The sequence below is a fragment of the Cucurbita pepo genome, chromosome LG11 (assembly GCF_002806865.2).
Source record: "Cucurbita pepo subsp. pepo cultivar mu-cu-16 chromosome LG11, ASM280686v2, whole genome shotgun sequence".
In the NCBI taxonomy this organism is placed as follows: Eukaryota; Viridiplantae; Streptophyta; class Magnoliopsida; order Cucurbitales; family Cucurbitaceae; genus Cucurbita; species Cucurbita pepo.
Genome location: NC_036648.1, coordinates 7,019,837 through 7,043,665, shown reverse-complemented (window position 1 = coordinate 7,043,665; position 23,829 = coordinate 7,019,837). Strand labels below are relative to the sequence as shown.

Genomic DNA, 23,829 nt, shown 5'->3' with positions numbered 1-23,829 from the left:
TTTTTTTTTTTTTTTTTTTTTTTTTTTTTTTTATCTTTTAGGTTTTGAACTTACTCTTGGCCCTTGAAGTGCCAAGCATCCCATCCCTCTGGTGCTACGACTTTCCCCATGTTCGTATCTTTAAATATAACTCTGGAAAAAGGACCATATGCTCTCCCCAAAAAAGCTTTGCCCGACCCCGTTATGGTGCACTGTTGAAATACAAATCCGCTTGGATCGTTTTCGGATTGTCGACCTTGTGCAGTAATGTATCCTTGGTTGACTTCAGGGAGAAGTCCAACATTAACATATATCAAGCAGCCCTGCATTTTTAGTCTCTCCCATTGTGTTATTAGTAGAGCATCGCCAATGACAATTTGCAGAAAAAAAGAAGTCGAACTGATTACCTCATAAATTGATTGACCATTACCAAAGATGAAATCTATGGCACCTTCAATGTAACAACTTTTGAAATAGTGGCGGCCTTTTACATCCCATAATGTGTCTTGAAACCCTTTGAATCTACAGCTGATAAAAGCCGATTTGTCACCGTAGATTCTTGCAGCTAATGCTTGTGTAAAGAAAGTTCCAGTAATTTTATCAAACAGCTGTGGAGCATCTGCTAGGTTGAAGGAGTTCTGCGTGCAGCACAAGCATAAAAGCAACAATTCATACAAGATAGACTATGATCAATGATTGAACAATCGAAGTCTTCTGAGCTCAGGTGCATACTATACTTATACTTATCATGCAACTATGAGCTTTAAGTTTAGTTTATAGAAGCTGCAATACCTCAAAAGTAATGCCTCTTGCAATAATGTTATCAGCCATTGAATTAAATGTAGCGCTAGTATTTGTTTGTTGATGACCATCGAAAGTGATAACCGTCGTACTGCGGTGACCCCCTTGTAGATAAATGAATGATTTTGTTGACGGGATTGTCACCATTTCTCTACAAAATGACCATATTAGAACATAACCTCACTAGAATTAGGCATATTCATGTGTTGTATTACCTGTATTCACCAGGGTTGACTTCAATCTTAACCCATTTGTTGTTGTTAAGTGGAACTGAGTCGATGGCTGCTTGAATGGTCTTGAAATTGCCTTTGCCAGACTTGTCAACAACAATGACGGATTGAATATTAAAGTCAAGGGCCCTTGTAAAGTTCATTGCAGCATTAAACAGGGTGAAGAGCAAGAGAAATGGAGATAGTAGCTGCATTCTTTTGGGTTTAGAAGGGAGCTCGAATCTGCAAGTTCACTATATTAATAAAAATATTCCAAAACTTGGTAATTGTCTCAATAATATCTTTAAATTTTATGGTTAGTTTGGGATAGTTTCATTAATTTAGTCTAATTATTTAAATTAAGCCCATGAAATGACGACGAAAATAATAATAATATTATGAATTGGCGTACCTTATCAAATCTCCCTTCTCCCTCTCTTCTGCAGTCAAATGGACACTTTGATTATGCAATGGAACGAAAAGAATTCCTAACCTTAATAGAGCTTAAAGATGGGTATGAACTTCAAAACCTTATTTAATTTTATTCCTATTTTAGAAAATTACAAACTTACTTTAACTAATTATATAAAATTATATAAATATTGTTCATATGACCTAATAACCTGACCAATTTAGACTACCAACTAAAACCATAAAAGTTGAATTAAGGTTGGATTATGTTAGATTTTTTTTTTTTTTTTTTTCCCTCTATGAACTAATTGAATTTTTGGAAAAACCAATACCCAAATTCAGTTGGTGGTTGACATTTTTTGGTCGGGTCAACCCTACCAACTCAAAAATAATGCTTTTAGCTAGGTTGGAAACTCTATTCAAGTTCCTCCCGTCACCAATTCAACCAACCCAAAATTTTGAATTGGTCCATACGTTTTTTCTAATCCAATCTGTATACATCTTTAATGGCATGAAGAAGTTGGATATTTTTACTAAGAGAATTTAGTGGCAAATATAAAAATAAATAAATAAATAAAAGCCTTCAACAACAGAGGCAACTAATAAGTTGCACCTTCCTTCTCCATGGCTCAATTATAGGAATTACATGGTCAAAAGTGATTTAGTTAGAGCAATTCTATGTTAGGTGACTTGGTACGAATTTTCATTAAATGCATATAAGTGAGCACAAACCATATTGAAATGACTCATGTTGGTCTGCAACATCTTGTTAAGCAGTTTCATACGAAAGATCTTGGTCCTTTAACCTCGAGATTGAAGTTTCGAAAGTGGCTAGAGGCTCGAGGGGTTACTAAGCAAAGGGTCGAAGTCGGCTTTGTTATCGAGACTACTATACTACTGAATAGCAATAGGCAAAACTACAAGGATCTCGTGCGGCTTTCTTTGTTCTCTTGTCATAGTGAGAGGTCTTATCCATCCGTCAATGGAGCCAGCTTTTAGTGAAGATCCGTTCATATGTTGCATGACGGGTCACAAAATATAGTCTTCACTCTTAAGAAGTAAGAAATAGGTCACTTGACCATGTCCGATGTCATCAAGTGTCGAATTCGAATTCTAAATCTTGATTCAATCTGAAGCCTAAACATAAGTCGTTACATAAACCGTCCAACCACGTAAGCGAGTCATAAAATACATAAATATCCGACCATCGAGAAGAGAATCATAAAAGAGAAAGAGACACATCCCAAAAAGAAGCAAGAATCCAAAAGAGAAAATAAAGAAACATATAGACACATGATTGAAAGTGGCATGAAAACAAAAACAACCACATGCCTCTCTTTCCCTACTAATCATTGCCTTGCATGAAAACAATTTTCTAGCTGATACCCCCCCACCCAATTAGTGCTACCCAACACATACTTCTTTCTCGATTATAATACTAAACTCGACCCGATACAAATAAATTGCTAACCATGCGTTTTTTTCCCGACATTTGAGTGTTTTTTCAGTTATGTCTCTATTGTAACGTTCAGGTGTTGTTTTGTAATTCAATTCTCCCGTGCTGATCAATGACTACCTTTGTCGACGACATAGATGTAGGGAGAAAAAAAAAAGTCATCTACAAGAACAAAGTTTCTAATTTTTGTGAGATTCCACATCGATTAGAGAGGGGAACAAAACATTCGTTATAAGGGTATGGAAACTTCTCATTAGTAGACGCGTGTTAAAACCGTGAGGTCAAAGTCGGACAATATTTGCTAGCGGTGAGCTAAGTTGTTGCACATGATATCAGAGCCAAGTTTCGATCTTGAGATAATATTTGCTAGCGGTGAGTTTTGGCTGTTGTAATTTCATTCTCGAGTTTCTTAGAAATTTTTATAATATTCGAGTTTTTTCCTCTAAATCTTCATCCATTCGTCAGGGAAGTTTATCGTTAACTATTTTTTACATTTACCAACGATAAGAAACTACATCGAAATTGAAAAACGCTCAAACAATTCGATATCAAAACGTCCTTCATTCTCTATTTAGTTGAAAATGTTTTTTAAAGTACAATTTGAAAAAAAGACCAATTTCTTCCTCTCTTTTTTTCACCTCAGCGTTAAACTCGTAAGATAGTCAGCTAACATAATTATCGATGTAAAACAACATCAGCTCGTGATCACGTAGATAAAAAAACGTCACATATTCAAATATTAATAATTCGTATTAATAAAAAAAAAACGATAAATTGAATGGATAATTTAACCCTAAAATATTGTATATACATTATCCATATTAATGATTAAAGAGAGAAAGATGAAGCATTTTTAAAAACAAAAGATGGAATTTGCCTAGCTTTGAAGACAAGACATGGAGACAAAGTGAGGTNTTTTTGCTAATAATAATGAACCTCATTTTGTTTTTCCTTAATCTTTAAGATTAAGACGTTTGAACACACCCACGAAATCGGGTACAGATTGGTTTAGGTTTTCAAAAGTTACCCGATCAAAAGAATCTAATTAATGTAACGAGTTTTCGTTGATTAGCTTGTATTAAGCTTTATCGGGTTAGCTAATTCGATTTTCTAAAGTTCTTTAAACATCTTTTTAGTTGATGTAACGAGCTACATCAAGTTTTGTCTGAAATCGAACAGAATCTCGTTAAAGTCAATATAAATATAATTAAAAATTAGAAAAAATTTATTCTGATAATCGACGTTAAGACATTGTGTCGTGATATATTTTCTTTATTTTTTTTAATCTATATTAATATATTTTTTATATTTTACTTATAAATTTAAATTTTATTGATACAAAATATATTTTTTTCTTCGAAAAAAGTGAAAAATAAATAAATAAAATATTTATAAATATATTGTGCTAATAAAGTTGATTGCTTGTTAAATTGGTCAAAGATTAAGAAAAGCATTCAACAAATCCCCACTTTAAAGTCACAAATAATTTAAGATATATAAAGAGACAAATAATTTAAAATAAAATTCAATAATTTTTTTTTTTTTAATTTTCATATATTATATTTTAGTCCTCAATTTTGAATATTCATTCGTCCTTTAATAAAAAAAATATATTTATTTATTATATGGATTATTTACTAGTAAAATAAAGGACATAAAATAATAGGGACCTACCGGGAACGAAATATTCTTATCCTATCATTACACATTTTAAAACCGTGAGGCTGACGGTGACACGAGTCATAACAGACATGTTAGTGGTGGGTTTGGGCTGTTACAGCTTTGGGACCAATTTGAAATTTCAAGTGGGTTGGGTTCATGAATGGCTCAACCTCGATAAAATTCACAACCCAACCTAGCCATCTGTTTTTGAGTTGTATAATAAAAAAATTATAATTATTTAATACAGGTTAAATTAATAACTAAAATTTTATAAAATTCAAATATCAAACAAAACCATAACACCTTACTAATATTGCTTACGATCGTCAAATATTCTTAATTTTCATAATAATCTTAACAGTAGGGTAGGATAAGGTAGGATTAGATTGTAACCCTATTTTCAGTTTGGTCGGGTTGACTTGACCAAAAAAATATCAACTTACGAACCGACCCGAATATTTAGTTTTCAAAAAATTCAACCCTACCCAAACCGAAAAGAATTCTAACCAAACTTAACATCTATGATTTGGGTTGAGTAGTCTAAATTGAGCGGATTTTTTGGGTCAACCGACAAAATTATAAATAAAAAAAAAAAATTGAAGCCTTCAAAATAAAACAATAATGATAACTTTTAAGAAAGGGAATGTCTTTTATGATATTTAATGCATTAATAATGTTTTAAATTAATTATATACAAACTTAGAAATAAAATAATATAAAGAAACATAACATCACATGGGTAGTAAATAGATTTGATCACTTTAAAAGAAAAAGTAACCCTCAAGAATCTCTCGATCATTTGAGAAATTAAAACTATAGGTTAAATTTATACCATATGGTCGAAATTAAATATAAAAAAATTAATAAATTGCACTTTTGGTCATCGGAATTCGGGATTGTAGCTAAATTAGGTTAAGGTTCAAAAAACGACAATCGAATTGGTCTTCGATTTCTTCCGTCATCTTATTACGGCTTGGCCAGTTACTCGAGACTCTTGATCAAATAGAATCATTTTTTTTTTACTCGAAACCGTATTAATCATATAAATATATTTACACGATATTTATTCTATAGAAGCTAAATTTTTTAAATTTAAAATTAAATTATTGTGTAGAAATCATTTTAAATTAAAATTTAAAGATTAAATTATTTAAGTNTTTTTTTTTTTTTTTTTTTTTTTGGGTAAATTGTAAAATAATATTTGAAAAAAAAAAAGAGAAATTACGAAAGTAGGAAAGGAAGATGTATATAAGCGTGTTTGAAGGACTCAGAACGCGTGATTTCCCGTGATTCTTTTAAACCCTCTTCTCTCTCTGTTTCTCTCTCTCTCTAAAACTCACCTCAAACTTCAATCTCTCTCACATTTCATCCTCCAAATCCTTCGCAAGTTCTTCGTCTTCTAGGTATTCATCTCTTTCGTCTCCATTGATTTGTGCACAGATTTGATTTTCTTCTTCTTCTTCTTCTTCTTCTTCTTCGGTTTTCTCCTAATTTGAATTGTTGTTTCCTGTTTTTATTTTTTAGTTTCTTCATTGTTGTACTGGTTGATTTTATTCTGGATTTTGAGATTGATTCAATTGCTTGTAGTCTGGTGGTGGTTGTTTAGAATTGGCTGATGTTTTATTTACAGATTGTTGCTGATTTGTGTGGAGAAGAGACGGAATAGATAAGAGATTTGAGATTGAATCGGTTTCTAATTTTCATGGACGCGGAGGAATCGAAGAACTCGAAAAGGTCGTTGCAGAAGCCGAATAAACGCCGCCAAATTGCTTCGGATGTTAGTGCGGAAGGTAGAGAACGGAGGTGGAGAACCGAGGTCGAGCAACAGATCTACTCCTCGAGACTCGCGGAAGCGCTCCAGAGAGTCGGCCGCCTGCCGTCCTCGCCGCATGCGAGATCTACTATCAACGGACGGCTTGTTCGTGAAACTGCGGATTGCGTCCTCGCCGCTGCCGCCAAGGGGAGGACTCGATGGAGTCGCGCGATTCTGGCGAATCGATTCCGCCAGAGGCTCGCGAGACGTCGGAGGACGAAGAAATCGATTGGCCGTAAACCGTCGCGCGTGGCGGAGGCGAAGAACAGGAAGTTGCCGGCAGTGCAGAGGAAGGTGAAAATTCTTGGCCAGTTGGTTCCAGGTTGCCGGAAACTCTCATTCCCAAACCTTCTGGAAGAAGCGACCGATTACATATCGGCTTTAGAGATGCAGGTAAAAGCCATGGCGGCGCTGGCCGAAATCCTCGCCGGAGCTCAAAGTAATTTGCTCCCAATCTCGAACGATTCTTGAAATTGATAATAATTCCACAGACTCGGTAATGGAATCGCCGCCGTGGTTTTTTTTCTGTCCAATTAATTTTTTTCCCGGCGGTTATATTTCTATTTGTTTTGATGCTTCCATATATCTTATTGTATATGTTAAATTCTAAATTTAGATTATAAGTTTCCCTGAATTTTGATATAAATTGAAAGTTTAATTCCAATTAATTAAGAAATCTATGAAATCTATTCTAGCTAAAATTAGATTCAAACCTCAAAATTTATGGATTAAATTTATAATTTAATCTTTATTAAGTAGTATGATGAGAGAAATAAACCAACAGGTATATATTATACTATTCATATGTTGATATGTTCATAATGTGTCGTATTTATGTCAAAATGTAATTCTGTCGTGTCGTTTTAGAGGGGTGGACCACAAATTTTCATATGCTTAGAAAAAAAATGGTATTGAAATGTGCTTGTGAATTTGTCTGGTTCTTTTTTTTTTCTTCTTCTTTATATCCTATGTTCAACGCTCATCCATGTGCTCCATTTATTCTCAAGTCGATGAATTTCAATATATTTTTTTAATTGAAAATAAAAATAAATAAATAAAAACAATTGAATTAATTATCTGAGCTTCCTCTCATACGTTAATGTGTTTTCTAGATACTCGATCTAAGCCTTAACTCAATCGATCCCACTTTTTGAGAGACTGACTTTAGGGACCAACATAACATCATTGAAATGAAGAAAATTACTCGAACTAAATGATAAAAGAAAAAGAGATTGTACTACTGTCTGAAATAGAGAGTGAGATCTAGCCATCGGTGAAGACGACACTTTTACTTCGGTACGGTGAGGAGGAGACAAATGTTGTCGGATTGCTCGTCATATGATGGATGACCCTGATGTAAATTTAAAAACCATTGAGAACAACGCTTGGAAGATGAACATGTAATACCAGTTGTTTGATGCGAAGTAACACTCGAATTGTAATGCTATGGACATACAATAGCCATGTCTCCTTTCCATGAATTGACATACGATAGCCACGTCTCGGGTTTTCATGAGTCTAAAAAAATGAATTAAAATGCAAGTACATTAAAAATTTGTAGGTCAATTCGAGATAGCAAGAATATACAGGAGGCATTAATGTGGGCAACTTTCCTCTCCCACACGGGCAACCGTTAATATGGACAAATTGTCACATCATCCTCAATTAAATAAAATGATCAAAATTGAGCATTTTTAAAACATTTGAAACTTTTTAAATAAACAATAGAAATGGACCAAAAGAGAGAAAAAAAATGTAACTTTTAGCTTTGCTGTTGGTACTGTCAGCTAACAAATCACCTATCAAGGGACAAAACGTGTTCTAATAAGACATGCTACGTGTCACTTTATTAGTGGTGTCTGTCTGTGACAGCCGGTCATGATTAAAACTTGTCGTATTATTAATATATTTAACATTAAATATGTCGCCTTCCTATTTACTGCAAGCACGCCAAATTCCATTATTTTTTCTATTTTTAGAATTATTTTTATTATATATTTTATATAGTCTATAAATTATAAACCATTTCAATTAGTTTAAATTCGATTGTTTTTTTTTTTCTAAGTTTTGTTTAATTTTTTAAATTTGTTTTAAAAAACTATTTGTCAAAACACCAAGTCATGCAAGATTGTTTTTCGAAACGCCACGTGCACGAAGTATAGTAGGCCTATGCCAGGGGATCATATCCTAAGTGAAAAAGGGAGCTCGAACAGAATTAAGGGGAGGTCGGGTCATTTGACGATTGTCCCTATTAATCTCGATAGGAATAGAAGGAGTCTCTTTAGAACAATTATATTTAAATGATGATATAATATGTTGATTTAATTAATGGTTAACGATTTGTCACAACGATTCTAATGGAATATTCTTTATTCTTATAAGCATATTATATTAGTATCTAAATAGGCACCAATTAAAATTTTACTAAATTTATTAAATAAATACGAAAATTTAAGGAATAAATTCATAATTTTACTAAAATAACATGTTTTTTTAGCGGTGAATACCTAATTCAAACTATCATTTTTTTTTTGTCGATTAATTATTAGTTCGATTTGGACTATAGTGTAATTATTTTCTATTAATTATTATTTTATTAGTATTATTTTTCATTAATTATTGAACAATTAGTTAACCTATCTTTCAAATATGCATAATAATCAAATGATTTGCATTTAATTATTACGTAACAAAAAAAAGAAAATAGTATTCGAGAAAATCTCTCGAGATAATATTATTGTTCATATAATAATTAAAATGTTTAATGCTCGAGCATAACTAATTAAAAACAAATATTTTTATTTAAAGAAAAAAAATGAATAAAGTTTAATGATAATTAACACGTACTAATTTGTAAAGATGTCTACATGGCAAGACGGAAATGTAAAAAATGTCTCTGTTTCCGTACTCGATTCCTATTTCATTCACTATCTTTACGAAATTTTACATTTATTTTTATAGAAATTGAAACGAGAGGTCTCTGTCAAGACTTTTTTTTTAATATATATTTATATATATAATATAATAATAATATTACTTTATTTATTATAAAAAAAAAAAAAAGGAAAAAGAAAGATGCAATGATTAAAGGAGTAGACGACGAAAAAAATGGAGGCATCCACTCCACTTACTTTTTGTAGTGGGCCAACCTGACGCCAAAACCCACCTCTCTTGGGCCCAATAATATTGGGCTGGGCCCAACTAACTCAATAAACGACAAATTGTGTGGGTCCCACTTCCAGAATCCTCGTCAGCCCTAAATTTAGCAATACAAACAAAAAGGACTCTAGAAAGCGGACTCTATAATAGCTATTTTACTTTGGGTCTCTATTTTGAATAAATTTTAAATTTTAATATTATAAAAGTTATTTTTTATCTAATTAAATAGTAATAATGAATTTTAAGTTAGACAAGATTTTATGTAAATATATTTTAAAATGTCAATAACAAAACTATTCTAAAAAAAAAAAAATAGTGGTAGAAAACTGTTGGTATATAATTCAAAAACCTCGAAAATAGGGTTACAATCCAACATAGCACTACCCTATTTTTAAAATTATTATATTGAACCATTTTCTTTAAAATAACCCCTCTAAATCTCGAATAAATAGATGAACACAGAGTACAAAACAAAACAAAAAGGAATACCATCTTAGATTGGAGAAGCTTATATGAACCGACCATAACAAATAAACTAATTCCAAAATTTTTTAAAAGATCAACAAAATCGTCCTCTATAACTATATTTTTTTTTTTCTCTTGTTGGTTGACTTCAAAATTATGACATGAACTTTTCACTTAACTTCAACGTGGTTAAAACATTTAAGTTTTAAGGTCTCTGGTAATAAGCTTGAATTAGAAAACGCCCCAATAAATCTAAATAATTTGAGGGACTAAAATGATAAACTTAAATTTTAATAAACCAAATCCTCCCCTTCTAGGGATCCTTCCATCAATTTGGACTATAGCTATTTTTGAGGTTTCCATTTCTGTCTCTTAGAATTTTCTTCGAACAAAAAATAATTTATATTTTAATGAGATGAAATAGATAGATCACCTCTTATAGGGGTGTACATTCTGTTGGTATATTTTAATGAGATGAAATAGATAGATCACCTCTTATAGGGGTGTACATTCTGTTGGATGATGGAAGTCTCACCCCTTAAAGGGGTGTACATTTTGTTGGATGATGGAAGTCCCACATCGGCTAATTTAGGGAATGATCGTGGGTTTACAAGTGAGGAATACTAACTCGATTGGTATGAGACCTTTTGGGAAGCCCAAAGCAAAGCCATGAGAGCTTATGTGGAGAGTCGTGTTCGTCTAACACATTCAATCCGACAACCTGAACCAACCCAATCCAGGGTTGGGTTGGGTTGGGTTGGATTAGCTTTTATCAAACAAAAACAAAACTTAAATATTAAGGACTAACAGATAAATACCAAAACTAGAGCTCGTAGCTACCATCACATTGAACCGAGAAGTATTTCTAAGTAGTTGGCTAAGTAGTTGGGATGGTACGAAAAGTGTAGAATGATAGTGAAACTCTATTAATAGTCTAACAAATATAAATACGTGGATTTAAACTTTTTAATTCAAGAAAAAAAAATATATTATTTATCGTTGAAATAAATTCATATAGATCATATGAAAGTTTAGCATAATCAATAATATTAAATAGAGACTACAAAATTAATTAATTAAATAGACATAAAATAAAAAATTCAAAAGCCATTGGATATTCAAATGGTCAAAATTATTCTTAAATAATAGTACATTTAAAAATTAAGAAAAAAAAAAGTCCATTTTAATTTTAAAAAAATGATAAATTATTTTTTAAAATACGTGACAAAATATCTTTGATTTCATTTTTCTTTTTAAATGTCTTTGATATCTCTTGAGTTTCACATTTTCATTATTACTACATTTTCGTTTTTTTTTTTTTTTTTTTTTTTTGAGGAATTGATATATTTCTGTTAAGATTATACATAGAACGCAATATAAATCCAGGAACTGAAACATTTGAATTTCAAAATTTTAAAAATAAGTATATACAACGACATGAACATTCTACAAAAAGCCCTAACAAAATGACTACTGATTTGAGGAAGATTAAGCAATTTAGGTCTCGTACTAATTACGGTCCCACTCACAAATTCAACAAAATTTCATCAACAATAGAGTGTAGAAAACGAAGAGGAAATCGATGAATTAAGTTAAAGAGAAGGAATCTCAGATTGAGTGCTAGAATGATTCGTTCTTACCAGTCAATTCTCTATGTAATGCGCCTTCTTCGCCGCCGAAAAAGCGACTACGTGTTGGAAATGGAATCAATCGCCGGCTGGAAGATGAGTACGGATTATAAGTTGCAGCCGTAGAAGACGAAGAAGAAGCCGATCATGGAGACTAAGGCGACGGATTCGAAGGCGGTCGTGACGGACCAGACTAGGTCGTCGACGATCGGAAGGCTGAGAAGGCCGTTAGGCCAGCGGCGGAACCAGGCGGAACTCCAGTTCCATGAGAAGAGCGAGGAGAGGACGTCGCTCCACTGGAATGGCGATCTTGGTAACCTTCCCGCCATTGCCGCTCCTTCGTCTTCCTGAAACTCTGGCGAGATTATCGAGTCTGTGGGGGTTATAAAACTAAGCAGAGGGTGGGAGTTATTCGGTGCGACCGTGTGTAGAGAAAAATTGGTGCGACCTATCTCACTTGTCGCCCAAGTTTCAAAATTCAATTATCACTTTAAAAAAAATCGTAAAATTATTAGAAGGTTGGATACTTTTATTAATTCAATCCTAAATATTTATTAATTAATCTATTAATATTTTTATAGTTAAAATTGATTTTTAGTCTGGGGGTGTACATTCAACCCGACAAACCGGACCAACCCAACCGAAACTATAAGGGTTGGGTTGCGTTGGATTAGCATTTCGGGTAGGGTTGGGTTCAATTTCATGAACCTGAACTAAATCGAATTGGTTTCGAGTTCATGGGGCAAAACCTTCGAGTTGACTCGAAAATAGAGGGTTGGATTGGGTTGTGAAAAATTTCGGGTTGGGTTGGGTTACCAATCCAACCAACCCGAACTTTTTGGGTTGGGTCAAAAAAATCTCTCAACCCAGCCCAACTCGGACCATGTACACCCCTACTATCATGTCCTTAAGATTTCTAAAGGGATACTTGATCTCACCTATGAGTAGGTTGTGAACTTCTTTATACGATCAAAGCATAAGGGCTCGTTGTGCATTTGTATGATTTGGGGAAGCACGTTGCTTTGTATGGTTTAATTATACTTCGTATTTGACTGAGTTTTACCGGTCTACTGGACTAGAAGTTTCTCAAGCTCAAGCATTTACTTTTCTAGTTAGAGACCAATGTCTTGGAGCTAACATTGGATCCGCTCAATGACCTACTTGTAACCGCCCAAGCCCACCGGTAGCAAATATTGTCCTCTTTAGACTTTTCCTTCTGAGCTTCCTTTTAAGGTTTTTAAAAAGCGTCTACTAGGAAGATGTTTCCACACTGTTATAAAAGAATGCTTCGTTCTCCACTCTAACTGACGTGGGATCTCACATAACTGGTTTACGTAAATATCTAATGCGTTCTCTAATCGGAGAAGTTCTTTTTTTAATGGACTTATACAGTCGATTTTATGGACTTTACCATATAGGAGGTTTTTGTATCGCAACGATTAAACATGCACGCACGAACGACGTGTGTGGCTACACAAGCGATTTCAGTTGACAAAGGCAAACCTTACCTAAGGCCCGATGAAACCACAAATCCAATGAAAATATGAATGAGGCTTGAGTTCCCCTCTTAAGACTTATCGTGAGCGTATCAAGATTACGATGCTACATGGTTGAAGAAGTACGCCCGTGATATTGTTTTTTTCTCCTATAGAGAAAGTAGATTCTTAAGATAGAACACGTTAATATAGTGATAATTTTAAATTTTTTTTTTTTTTTTTGTAATTATGAACGATCATATAAATAAACATATCTCGAGTTATAGTGCATAAGAACATACTCTTATGTCCGAAGTGGGGTGACCCGTGACTTTGAGTTAATTAATAAAAATTAATTGATTAATAAGTTTAATTAATTAATTTTGTACGTGTAATGCTTCGTTCGCTAATTGGTATGAACATCAAAATGATGAATTTTGTTGAAAAAAATACCTCATTTAAAAATCGTCACTACATTTTTCTCGGGAACCATATAAATACAATTTTTTAAACCTTAATGATTTCAAGTATTTTTTTTTTCAAATTTGAAAACTAAATAGACACGAACCTTAGATTTCAATAACAAAAAACATATTATATTAAAATATATGTTTTTTTAATTCAAAACTAGGAATGTTGTGACACTCGAGTAAATGAGAGATACATAAATGAACCGAGATTTACAAAACACTGGGTAAAAACTACACTTTGTATTCCTTGTGAACTAAACAGGGTAGAGAGGTATTTATATTAGATAGCAGACTGTATATTTCTAAAATTTAGTTTTTTTTTCTAAAATACCTAAATCATTTTCCTAAATTTATTCCTAAAATTCTAAATCATTTTCTTAACATAAATATAGTCCCTCAATGTTTGGACTTAACCGCTATTGATATATTTTAACAGTCTTCACTTTCAAGGAGCTGGGAATAGGTAATCTGACCATATCACAGGGGATGTAGTGGAATGTAGGGACCATAAAAGTCATAACCGCAGCTAGCTTTAGATAGAAACTGATATGTGGAAATCACTGNCACACACACACACACACACCAACGCCTCAATATTTCAATCCCACACGCTCCCTGTTCTAATTTTAACTCTTTTTCCTCATCCAAGAACAACCCACTTCGCCGCCCGCAATGTCTCTGCGACCCACCTCGCGAACCGATGTCCGCAAGAAGTCTTACAAGACCGGCGTCGATGCCGATGAGGCTAGAAGGAGAAGAGAGGATAATCTGGTCGAGATCAGGAAGAACAAGCGTGAGGATAGCTTGCTTAAGAAGAGGAGAGAGGGGCTTCTTTTGCATTCCCAGCAATTGCTCGATGCTGCTCAGATTGCCGCCGCCGCCGAGAAGCGTGTATGGTTTTACTTGGTTTCTTTTGTTTTGATCGTGTTTTTTTTTATGTGGGGTTCTTTGATTTGCTTTATTTCTATTTGGGTTACTGCGCAATTTGGATTCTGATTCGTAGGTTTTACCAAATCTGATTCCTAATTCAATGAAAGGTTGTGCTGTCAATTAATGACAATGTGGATAACCATAATTCTTTCGATCTGATTTATGTTTGGTTCAGCTGGAGAGTATTCCTGTGTTGGTACAAGGGGTGTGGTCTGCTGATACAGCAGGGCAGCTGGAAGCTACTACGCAATTTAGAAAGCTATTATCTATCGGTAAGAGTGTTGCTTAAATGACTGAAAATTTTGTGGGATTGTTGGGAGGGAGTCCTACGTTGGTNCAAGATTGATCATGTCGAGCTTGAATGATTCTACATGCCACCTTCCTAAACTAGTAGAATTGCAAAGCAAAGAAACTTAGCCATTGGCTAAAGAGAAAGCACAGATACTTTTTTGCTTTTTTTACTCTATTTTCTAGTCTCGTTATAAATACAACATACATGCACCATAATTAATTAACCCTGATGTAATTGTAACTAAAGTAAATAAAAAGTCTTAAAATACATTAATGAAATACAATAACTCTTAATTACTCTAAATTGTAATCCACCCAACTTTAACGTGGCATGAATTGAAATATCTTTTGATAATTTCAACACTATTTTCTTCAAATCTTCATTGAAGTATATTATATGATTGATGTCTCTTAGTTCATATCAGAGACGATTAATATTTTGTTTAAAAAAATACATTTTAAATTTTTTACAAGAGACACATGAGTGAAGACAAAATGATGGTCTGCAAAATAGTCTTCATTTCTTCATTCTCAAAAAGCCACGAGTAGGTAACCCGACCATGCCACAAGAGATGCAATAAAATATCAATACTATTAGATGCCAAATTTGGATTATAAAATTTTCAAAAAAAATTAAAAAAAATATCATAACGGTTAATTTTAGATAGAAACGGTTAATATTTTGTTTAAAAAAAATACATTTTTAATCTANGTTGATTTAGGGAATGATTACGAGCTTAGAAGTAAGGGATATATCTCCATTGGTATGAGGTCTATTGCTTAATGTGGAGAGTCGTGATTCCTAACATGGTATCAGAGCCATGTCAATAGAATCCTCAAATGTCGAAAAAAGAAGTTGTGAGCCTCGAAGGTGTAGTCAAAAGTGACTCAAGTGTCGAACAAAGGGTTTACTTTCTTCGAGGACTCCAGAGAAGGAGTCGAGCCTCGAGTAAGGGGAGGCTGTTTGAGGGCTCCATAGGCCTCAATGGAGGCTCTGTAGTGTACTTTGTTCGAGGGGAGGATTGTTGGGAGGGAGTCCCACATTGGTTAATTTAGGGAATGATCATGAGTTTATAAGTAAGGAATACATCTTTATTAGTATATGCTCAAAGTGGACACTATCATACCATTGTGGAGAGTCGTGATTCCTAACAAATGTTTCCTTTTGTTCTACATCGAATGTGGTTCAGTCTTGATTTGAGTTTATGTGCAGAGCGGAGTCCCCCAATTGATGAAGTAATCAAAGCTGGTGTCATTCCCAAGTTCGTGGAGTTTCTTGGAAGGCATGATCTACCTCAGTTGCAAGTTGGATTCCTTGAAACATTTTGTTTTTCCTTTTGGTTTTAATTGAATGATTTTGAAGATATCCATATGATTTATGATTTCAATGGATGCAGTTTGAAGCTGCTTGGGCCTTGACCAATATTGCATCTGGAACATCGGAGCATACACGAGTTGTCGTTGACCATGGTGCTGTCCCTATTTTTGTACAGCTTTTGAGCTCGGGCAGTGACGATGTCAGGGAACAGGTTGGCACTGATTCTTTCCTTTTCATCATCTTCTTTTTATAGATGGCAGTTGCTTTTCATTAGGCGTCGTGAACTGATAATGTTTACGCAAATGAGGTCGAAGCGTTTCGGACTAACGGAGGTTATTATACATAGGCACGTAGTTCCGTTGGTGAAAACCTGTAAAGGGTAATAACTAAAGAAAAGAGCTTGTGACAATATTCCATTTCTAGGCCAAAAGAGCGAACGGACACAAACAGTTAACTATGTCCCTATGAGTGTCTTTGAACATTCTTCTGTTTCTTTCTTTTCAGTGACAGTCAATGATTTCACTATCATTGTGTTTTTATGGTAGAATCATGGTTGACGTTTTTTGTGAGATTCCACATCGGTTAGGGAGGAGAACGAAGCATTCTTTATAAGGGTGTGGAAACCTTTCCCTAGCCGATGCGTTTTAAAACCTTGAGGGGAAGCCCATAAGGAAAAATCTAAAGAGGGCAATATCTACCAGCGGTAGGCTTGAGTTGTTACAAATGATATCAGAGCCAGATATCGGACGATGTACCAGCGAAGAGGCTGAGCCCCGAAGGGGGTGGACTAGGGGGTCCCACATCGATTGGAGAAGGGAATGAGTGCCAACAAGGACGCTGGACCCCGAAGGGGGGTGGATTGTGCGATCCCACATCGGTTGGGGAGTTGAACGAAACATTTTTTATAAGGGTATGGAAACCTTTTCCTAGTAGACGCGTTTAAAATGTGGTGACTGACTCGCTAGCTGTAACTGCCCAAGCCCACCGCTAACAGATATTGTCCGTTTTGGCCCATTACGTATCGCCATCAGCTTCACAGTTTCAAAACGTGTTTGCTAGGGAGAAGTTTCCACACTCTTATAAGAAACGCTTCGTTCTCCTCTCCAACCAATGTGGGATATCTGACTTACACTCTTTTGTCACTGTAAAATACCGCACGTTTTTGTATGGAGATTCTCCATTTGTTATTATTATTCTTCTGGAGAACACTACTATTACTTGATTGTTTATCGCTATATGTTCCTTTTTCTTGCACAGGCTGTGTGGGCCTTGGGTAATGTTGCAGGTGACTCTCCAAGTTGTAGAGATCTTGTTCTTAGCCATGGTGCACTAATGCCATTACTCGCCCAACTAAACGAGCACTCAAAATTATCCATGCAACGGAATGCAACATGGACTTTATCTAATTTCTGTCGTGGGAAGCCCCCGACTCCCTTCGAGCAGGTTTATATCGTGGTTGACCATTCGGATTCATGAGTCGACATTGAGTTTCTTCTCACATTTACTTTTATTATCATGGATATTGTATTGATTAACTTGCACTTACTCAGGTGAAACCTGCTTTACCAGTTCTCAGACAACTGATTCACTTGACTGATGAAGAAGTTCTAACAGATGCCTGCTGGGCTCTCTCCTACCTTTCAGATGGTCCAAATGAAAAAATTCAGGCTGTAATAGAAGCAGGAGTCTGCCCAAGACTTGTGGAGCTTCTACTGTAAGCTCCTAGATCTTAAAAGCTCTCAATTAAGCATTTTTTGATAACATTGGTGTCAGCCTCTCCTTGCCTGTCTACGGCGTACCTCGAGAGGATATGTAATATCCCACATCGGTTGGGGAGGAGAACGAAACACTCTTTATAAGGGTGTGGAAACCTCTCCCTAGAAGACGCGTTTTAAAAGCTTCGAGGGGAAGTTCGAAAGGGAAAGCCCAAAAAGGACAATAGGTATCAGAGCCAGACATCGGGCGATGTGCCAGCGAAGAGGCTGTTCCCTGAAGGGGGGTAGACATGAGGTGGTGTGCCAGTAAGGACGCGGGGCTCTAAAGGGTGATGGATTTGGCAGGGGTCCTACATCGACCGGAGAAAGGAACGAGTGCCCGCGAGGATGCTGGGCCTTGAAGGGGGTGGATTGTAATATCCCACATCGGTTGGGGAGGAGAACGAAACACAAGGGTGTGGAAACCTCTCCCAAGAAGACGCGTTTTAAAAATCTTGAGGGAAGTCTGAAAGGGAAGGCCCAAAGAGGACAATATCTGCTAACGATGAGCTTGGACCGTTACAGGATGATACCCAGAACGTTACTTAAAACCAGTGACTGATAGCACAATGCCTTTTCTTTATTTGTTACTAACCCAGATTTGTTTCTATTAGCCACCAATCACCATCAGTTTTGGTACCAGCTCTACGAACGGTCGGAAACATTGTTACCGGTGATGATGCTCAAACGCAGGTACTGTTTATATTTCTTGTTCCATCAGTTTAATCTGCATTTTTTCCCTTGATCTTCTCTTGTTCTTGTCAATTTCAATGAGTTTCCTACATGATTATGTTCCCCATTTCCAGTTTGTGATTGACAACCAAGTTCTTCCTAATCTCTATCAACTTCTCACTCAAAATCACAAGAAAAGCATCAAGAAAGAAGCTTGTTGGACAATCTCAAATATCACTGCTGGAAATAGAGCTCAGATCCAGGTACCAAGTTACCTTTTGTTATAGATAGCAAGCAGTTCTTTGTTTGTTCATCATGATTATAATGTTGAATTGGTATGTACAGGCAGTTATTGAGGCAAATATTGTCCTTCCTCTTGTTCATCTCCTTCAACATGCAGAATTTGATATCAAGAAGGAGGCTGGGTGGGCTATTTCCAATGCCACCTCGGGAGGATCTCATCAGCAGATTCAGTAAGAAATAGTTTGATTATCTCTCTTGGCACTATATGATTTGCACTGCTTTATATACTATGTGCTTTCTCTGAAAAATATTGCTTTCATTTTAGAGTATGATCGTACTTAAAAAAGACCCTAAACAAGAACTTAAACGGTGAGAATCCACGTCGGTTGGAGAGGAGAACGAAACATTCTTTATAAGGGTGTGGAAACCTCTCCCTAGCAAACGTGTTTTAGAAACCTTGAGGGGAAGATTGAAAGGGAAAGTCCGAAGAGGATAATATCTACTAGTGGTGGGCTTGGGCCGTTACAAATGGTATCAGAGCCAGACACCGGGCGATGTGTCAGTGAGGAGGCTGAGCCCTGAAGAGGGGTGGACATGAGGCGGTGTGCCAGCAAGGATGCTGGGCCCCGAAGGGGGAGGGTTGGGGGGGTCCCATATCGATTGGAGAAGGGAACGAGTGTCAGCGAGGACGCTGGGCCCTACATCGGTTCAGGAGGAGAACGAGACATTCTTCATAAGGGTGTGGAAACCTTTTCCTAGTATATATGTTTTAAAAACCTTGAGGGGAAGCCCGAAGGGAAAGCCCAAAGAAACAATATTTGTTATTGGTGGGTTTGGGCTGTTACAAAAACTATTAGAAATCAAATACGTCAATGACAAATCCTCGTAGGGTATGATACAAATCCTAAAAAACATGTCCCTAGAGGGTGCAACAGCGGCCCACGATCTTGCTTCGACCACTTTTTTTGTTCAGTTGCCTCCTTCCTTGCTGGAAGAGAGCGTTTTGTTGGGTCTGGTTTTACCTGCTTCGTGTTTTCTCGGTATTATCGGGGGACACGAATTGGTCATTGACTCATTACTTTATCTGGGTTTTTGCTGGACAAAGTTATGGATTTTGCACAATCATTATTTGATGCAGATTTCTCGTGACTCAAGGCTGCATCAAACCGATTTGTGACCTTCTAACCTGTCCGGATCCAAGGATCGTGACAGTGTGCCTAGAGGGGCTTGATAACATACTCAAGGTTGGGGAGGCTGACAAGGACATGGGAATGAATGGAGGGATCAACATCTATGCCCAAGCCATTGATGAATGTTACGGACTCGATAAGATCGAAAGCTTACAGAGCCACGACAACAACGAAATCTACGAGAAGGCAGTGAAGATGTTGGAGAGATACTGGGCCGAAGAAGACGAGGAGCAGGAGCAGGAGCAGAACCTGCAGCCAAATGGAGATGTGAATAATCAACATGGGTTTGCATTTGGTTCAAACCAGCCAAATGTTCCTCCTGGTGGGTTCAAGTTTGGGTGAAACTGGTTTAGGTCCCTTGTTCTTGTTTCTTCCATGATTGGCGTAGTCGAGGTTCGAGTTCTACGCTGCTTAGCTCGTCTGGTCCACAAGGGTCAGGGTTTTTGATCTGGTCCATGGCTGTTACATCTCTGGGAGTTTTGGCCTTTTTTTCTGCTCAGCCAAGCGTTATCTATGTCAAGCCTTTTCCTTTCTTTTTGATACTATATTTTGCTTTCTTCATAATCCTAAACTTTACTTTGTATTTACACAGAACATATATATACATATTGGTCTGTTCTTCCTTTTGGGTTGCTGTAGTTTCGACTAATAAATGTTACTTTCGAAGTAGGGAGGTGTGAGATATCACATCGGTTGGAGAGGAGAACGAAGCATTGCTTATAAGGGTCTGGAAATCTCTCCTTAATAGATGGGTTTTAAAACCGTGAGGCTGACGACGATACGTAACGAGCCAAAATGGATAAAATCTGTTAGTGGTGCGCTTGGGCTGCTACAAATGGTATTAGAGTTAGACACTGAGCGGTGTGTTAGCAAGGATGCTGGCTTCCAAGAGGAGAGGGGTGGATTGTGAGATCCCAAATTTGTTGGAGATTGTGCTAGTGAGGACCTCCAGATGGGTGGATTGTGAGATCCCACATCGAGGACCTCCAGATGGGTGGATTGTGAGATCCCACATCGAGGACCTCCAGATGGGTGGATTGTGAGATCCCACATCGAGGACCTCCAGGTGGGTGGATTGTAAGATCCCACATCGAGGATCTCACATCGAGGACCTCCAGATGGGTGGATTGTGAGATCCCACATGAGGACCTCCAAATGGGACCTCCTCCAGATGGGNTTGAGGCAAATATTGTCCTTCCTCTTGTTCATCTCCTTCAACATGCAGAATTTGATATCAAGAAGGAGGCTGGGTGGGCTATTTCCAATGCCACCTCGGGAGGATCTCATCAGCAGATTCAGTAAGAAATAGTTTGATTATCTCTCTTGGCACTATATGATTTGCACTGCTTTATATACTATGTGCTTTCTCTGAAAAATATTGCTTTCATTTTAGAGTATGATCGTACTTAAAAAAGACCCTAAACAAGAACTTAAACGGTGAGAATCCACGTCGGTTGGAGAGGAGAACGAAACATTCTTTATAAGGGTGTGGAAACCTCTCCCTAGCAAACGTGTTTTAGAAACCTTGAGGGGAAGATTGAAAGGGAAAGTCCGAAGAGGATAATATCTACTAGTGGTGGGCTTGGGCCGTTACAAATGGTATCAGAGCCAGACACCGGGCGATGTGTCAGTGAGGAGGCTGAGCCCTGAAGAGGGGTGGACATGAGGCGGTGTGCCAGCAAGGATGCTGGGCCCCGAAGGGGGAGGGTTGGGGGGGTCCCATATCGATTGGAGAAGGGAACGAGTGTCAGCGAGGACGCTGGGCCCTACATCGGTTCAGGAGGAGAACGAGACATTCTTCATAAGGGTGTGGAAACCTTTTCCTAGTATATATGTTTTAAAAACCTTGAGGGGAAGCCCGAAGGGAAAGCCCAAAGAAACAATATTTGTTATTGGTGGGTTTGGGCTGTTACAAAAACTATTAGAAATCAAATACGTCAATGACAAATCCTCGTAGGGTATGATACAAATCCTAAAAAACATGTCCCTAGAGGGTGCAACAGCGGCCCACGATCTTGCTTCGACCACTTTTTTTGTTCAGTTGCCTCCTTCCTTGCTGGAAGAGAGCGTTTTGTTGGGTCTGGTTTTACCTGCTTCGTGTTTTCTCGGTATTATCGGGGGACACGAATTGGTCATTGACTCATTACTTTATCTGGGTTTTTGCTGGACAAAGTTATGGATTTTGCACAATCATTATTTGATGCAGATTTCTCGTGACTCAAGGCTGCATCAAACCGATTTGTGACCTTCTAACCTGTCCGGATCCAAGGATCGTGACAGTGTGCCTAGAGGGGCTTGATAACATACTCAAGGTTGGGGAGGCTGACAAGGACATGGGAATGAATGGAGGGATCAACATCTATGCCCAAGCCATTGATGAATGTTACGGACTCGATAAGATCGAAAGCTTACAGAGCCACGACAACAACGAAATCTACGAGAAGGCAGTGAAGATGTTGGAGAGATACTGGGCCGAAGAAGACGAGGAGCAGGAGCAGGAGCAGAACCTGCAGCCAAATGGAGATGTGAATAATCAACATGGGTTTGCATTTGGTTCAAACCAGCCAAATGTTCCTCCTGGTGGGTTCAAGTTTGGGTGAAACTGGTTTAGGTCCCTTGTTCTTGTTTCTTCCATGATTGGCGTAGTCGAGGTTCGAGTTCTACGCTGCTTAGCTCGTCTGGTCCACAAGGGTCAGGGTTTTTGATCTGGTCCATGGCTGTTACATCTCTGGGAGTTTTGGCCTTTTTTTCTGCTCAGCCAAGCGTTATCTATGTCAAGCCTTTTCCTTTCTTTTTGATACTATATTTTGCTTTCTTCATAATCCTAAACTTTACTTTGTATTTACACAGAACATATATATACATATTGGTCTGTTCTTCCTTTTGGGTTGCTGTAGTTTCGACTAATAAATGTTACTTTCGAAGTAGGGAGGTGTGAGATATCACATCGGTTGGAGAGGAGAACGAAGCATTGCTTATAAGGGTCTGGAAATCTCTCCTTAATAGATGGGTTTTAAAACCGTGAGGCTGACGACGATACGTAACGAGCCAAAATGGATAAAATCTGTTAGTGGTGCGCTTGGGCTGCTACAAATGGTATTAGAGTTAGACACTGAGCGGTGTGTTAGCAAGGATGCTGGCTTCCAAGAGGAGAGGGGTGGATTGTGAGATCCCAAATTTGTTGGAGATTGTGCTAGTGAGGACCTCCAGATGGGTGGATTGTGAGATCCCACATCGAGGACCTCCAGATGGGTGGATTGTGAGATCCCACATCGAGGACCTCCAGATGGGTGGATTGTGAGATCCCACATCGAGGACCTCCAGGTGGGTGGATTGTAAGATCCCACATCGAGGATCTCACATCGAGGACCTCCAGATGGGTGGATTGTGAGATCCCACATGAGGACCTCCAAATGGGACCTCCTCCAGATGGGTAAATTGTGAGATCCCACATCAGTTGGAGAGGAGAACGAAACATTGTTTATAAGAGTGAAAATTGTGCCAGCGAGGGCCTTTAGAGCTGTGGATTGTGAGATCTACATTGATTGGAGAACAAAATGAAACATTCTTATAAGGGTATGGAAACTTATCTCTAATAGACCGTTTTAAAATCGTGAAGCTGATGACGATACAGATCAAAGCGAATAATATCTGTGAGTCAGTCAATATGAGAGCTTAGAGTCATAAGTTGAGTCCTAATCTCTCATGTCATAGGGCATGTTAACGAACACAAGAACTCTACCTTTATAGATATCATTCTCATACTATTCAAGTTAATGAGCTTATAGACGTTTTATTGGAGTCCTTGTACCATTAACTCATAGTACTCATTACACCGAAACGTTCGAGTAGCTCGCTTGCTAAAGTAGTTGAAGAGGCACCATCATCATCTCACCATCATCC

The 23,829-nt window shown here is 37.1% G+C and overlaps 3 protein-coding genes across 4 annotated transcripts in view; 2 read left to right on the top strand and 1 right to left on the bottom strand.

Moving 5' to 3' along the window:
* LOC111805548 (putative pectinesterase 10) overlaps nt 1-1,171 on the bottom strand; it is a 1,881-nt gene extending 710 nt beyond the window's left edge. Inside the window, exons 1-4 of the mRNA XM_023690658.1 lie at nt 996-1,171; nt 772-931; nt 387-617; nt 55-302 (exon numbers count right to left, since the gene is read on the bottom strand). Coding sequence (XP_023546426.1) covers nt 55-302; nt 387-617; nt 772-931; nt 996-1,153 — 797 coding nt within the window. The 5' untranslated portion in view covers nt 1,154-1,171. The remainder of the gene's footprint in view (nt 1-54; nt 303-386; nt 618-771; nt 932-995) is intronic.
* A 4,642-nt stretch (nt 1,172-5,813) lies between these two features.
* On the top strand, nt 5,814-6,965 carry LOC111804767 (transcription factor bHLH149-like). Its single transcript, XM_023689556.1, has 2 exons — nt 5,814-5,921; nt 6,149-6,965. The coding sequence occupies exon 2, from the start codon at nt 6,221-6,223 to the stop codon at nt 6,800-6,802; it is 582 nt and encodes a 193-aa protein (XP_023545324.1). The 5' UTR covers nt 5,814-5,921; nt 6,149-6,220; the 3' UTR covers nt 6,803-6,965.
* A 7,133-nt stretch (nt 6,966-14,098) lies between these two features.
* LOC111804728 (importin subunit alpha-4-like) lies at nt 14,099-22,810 on the top strand. 2 transcript variants are annotated; one of them, XM_023689499.1, is made up of 11 exons: nt 14,099-14,419; nt 14,634-14,730; nt 15,963-16,054; nt 16,147-16,278; nt 17,325-17,510; nt 17,618-17,781; nt 18,436-18,514; nt 18,628-18,756; nt 18,839-18,850; nt 21,109-21,224; nt 22,133-22,810. In XM_023689499.1, exons 1-11 carry the CDS (start codon nt 14,201-14,203, stop codon nt 22,524-22,526), a joined length of 1,620 nt encoding a protein of 539 aa, XP_023545267.1. In that variant the 5' UTR covers nt 14,099-14,200; the 3' UTR covers nt 22,527-22,810. The 2 variants fall into 2 exon arrangements, with proteins under 2 accessions (XP_023545267.1, XP_023545266.1); XM_023689498.1 differs by lacking the exons at nt 21,109-21,224; nt 22,133-22,810 and adding an exon at nt 19,875-20,552 and having other exon boundaries at nt 18,839-18,966.
* The last annotated feature ends 1,019 nt before the right edge of the window (nt 22,811-23,829 follow it).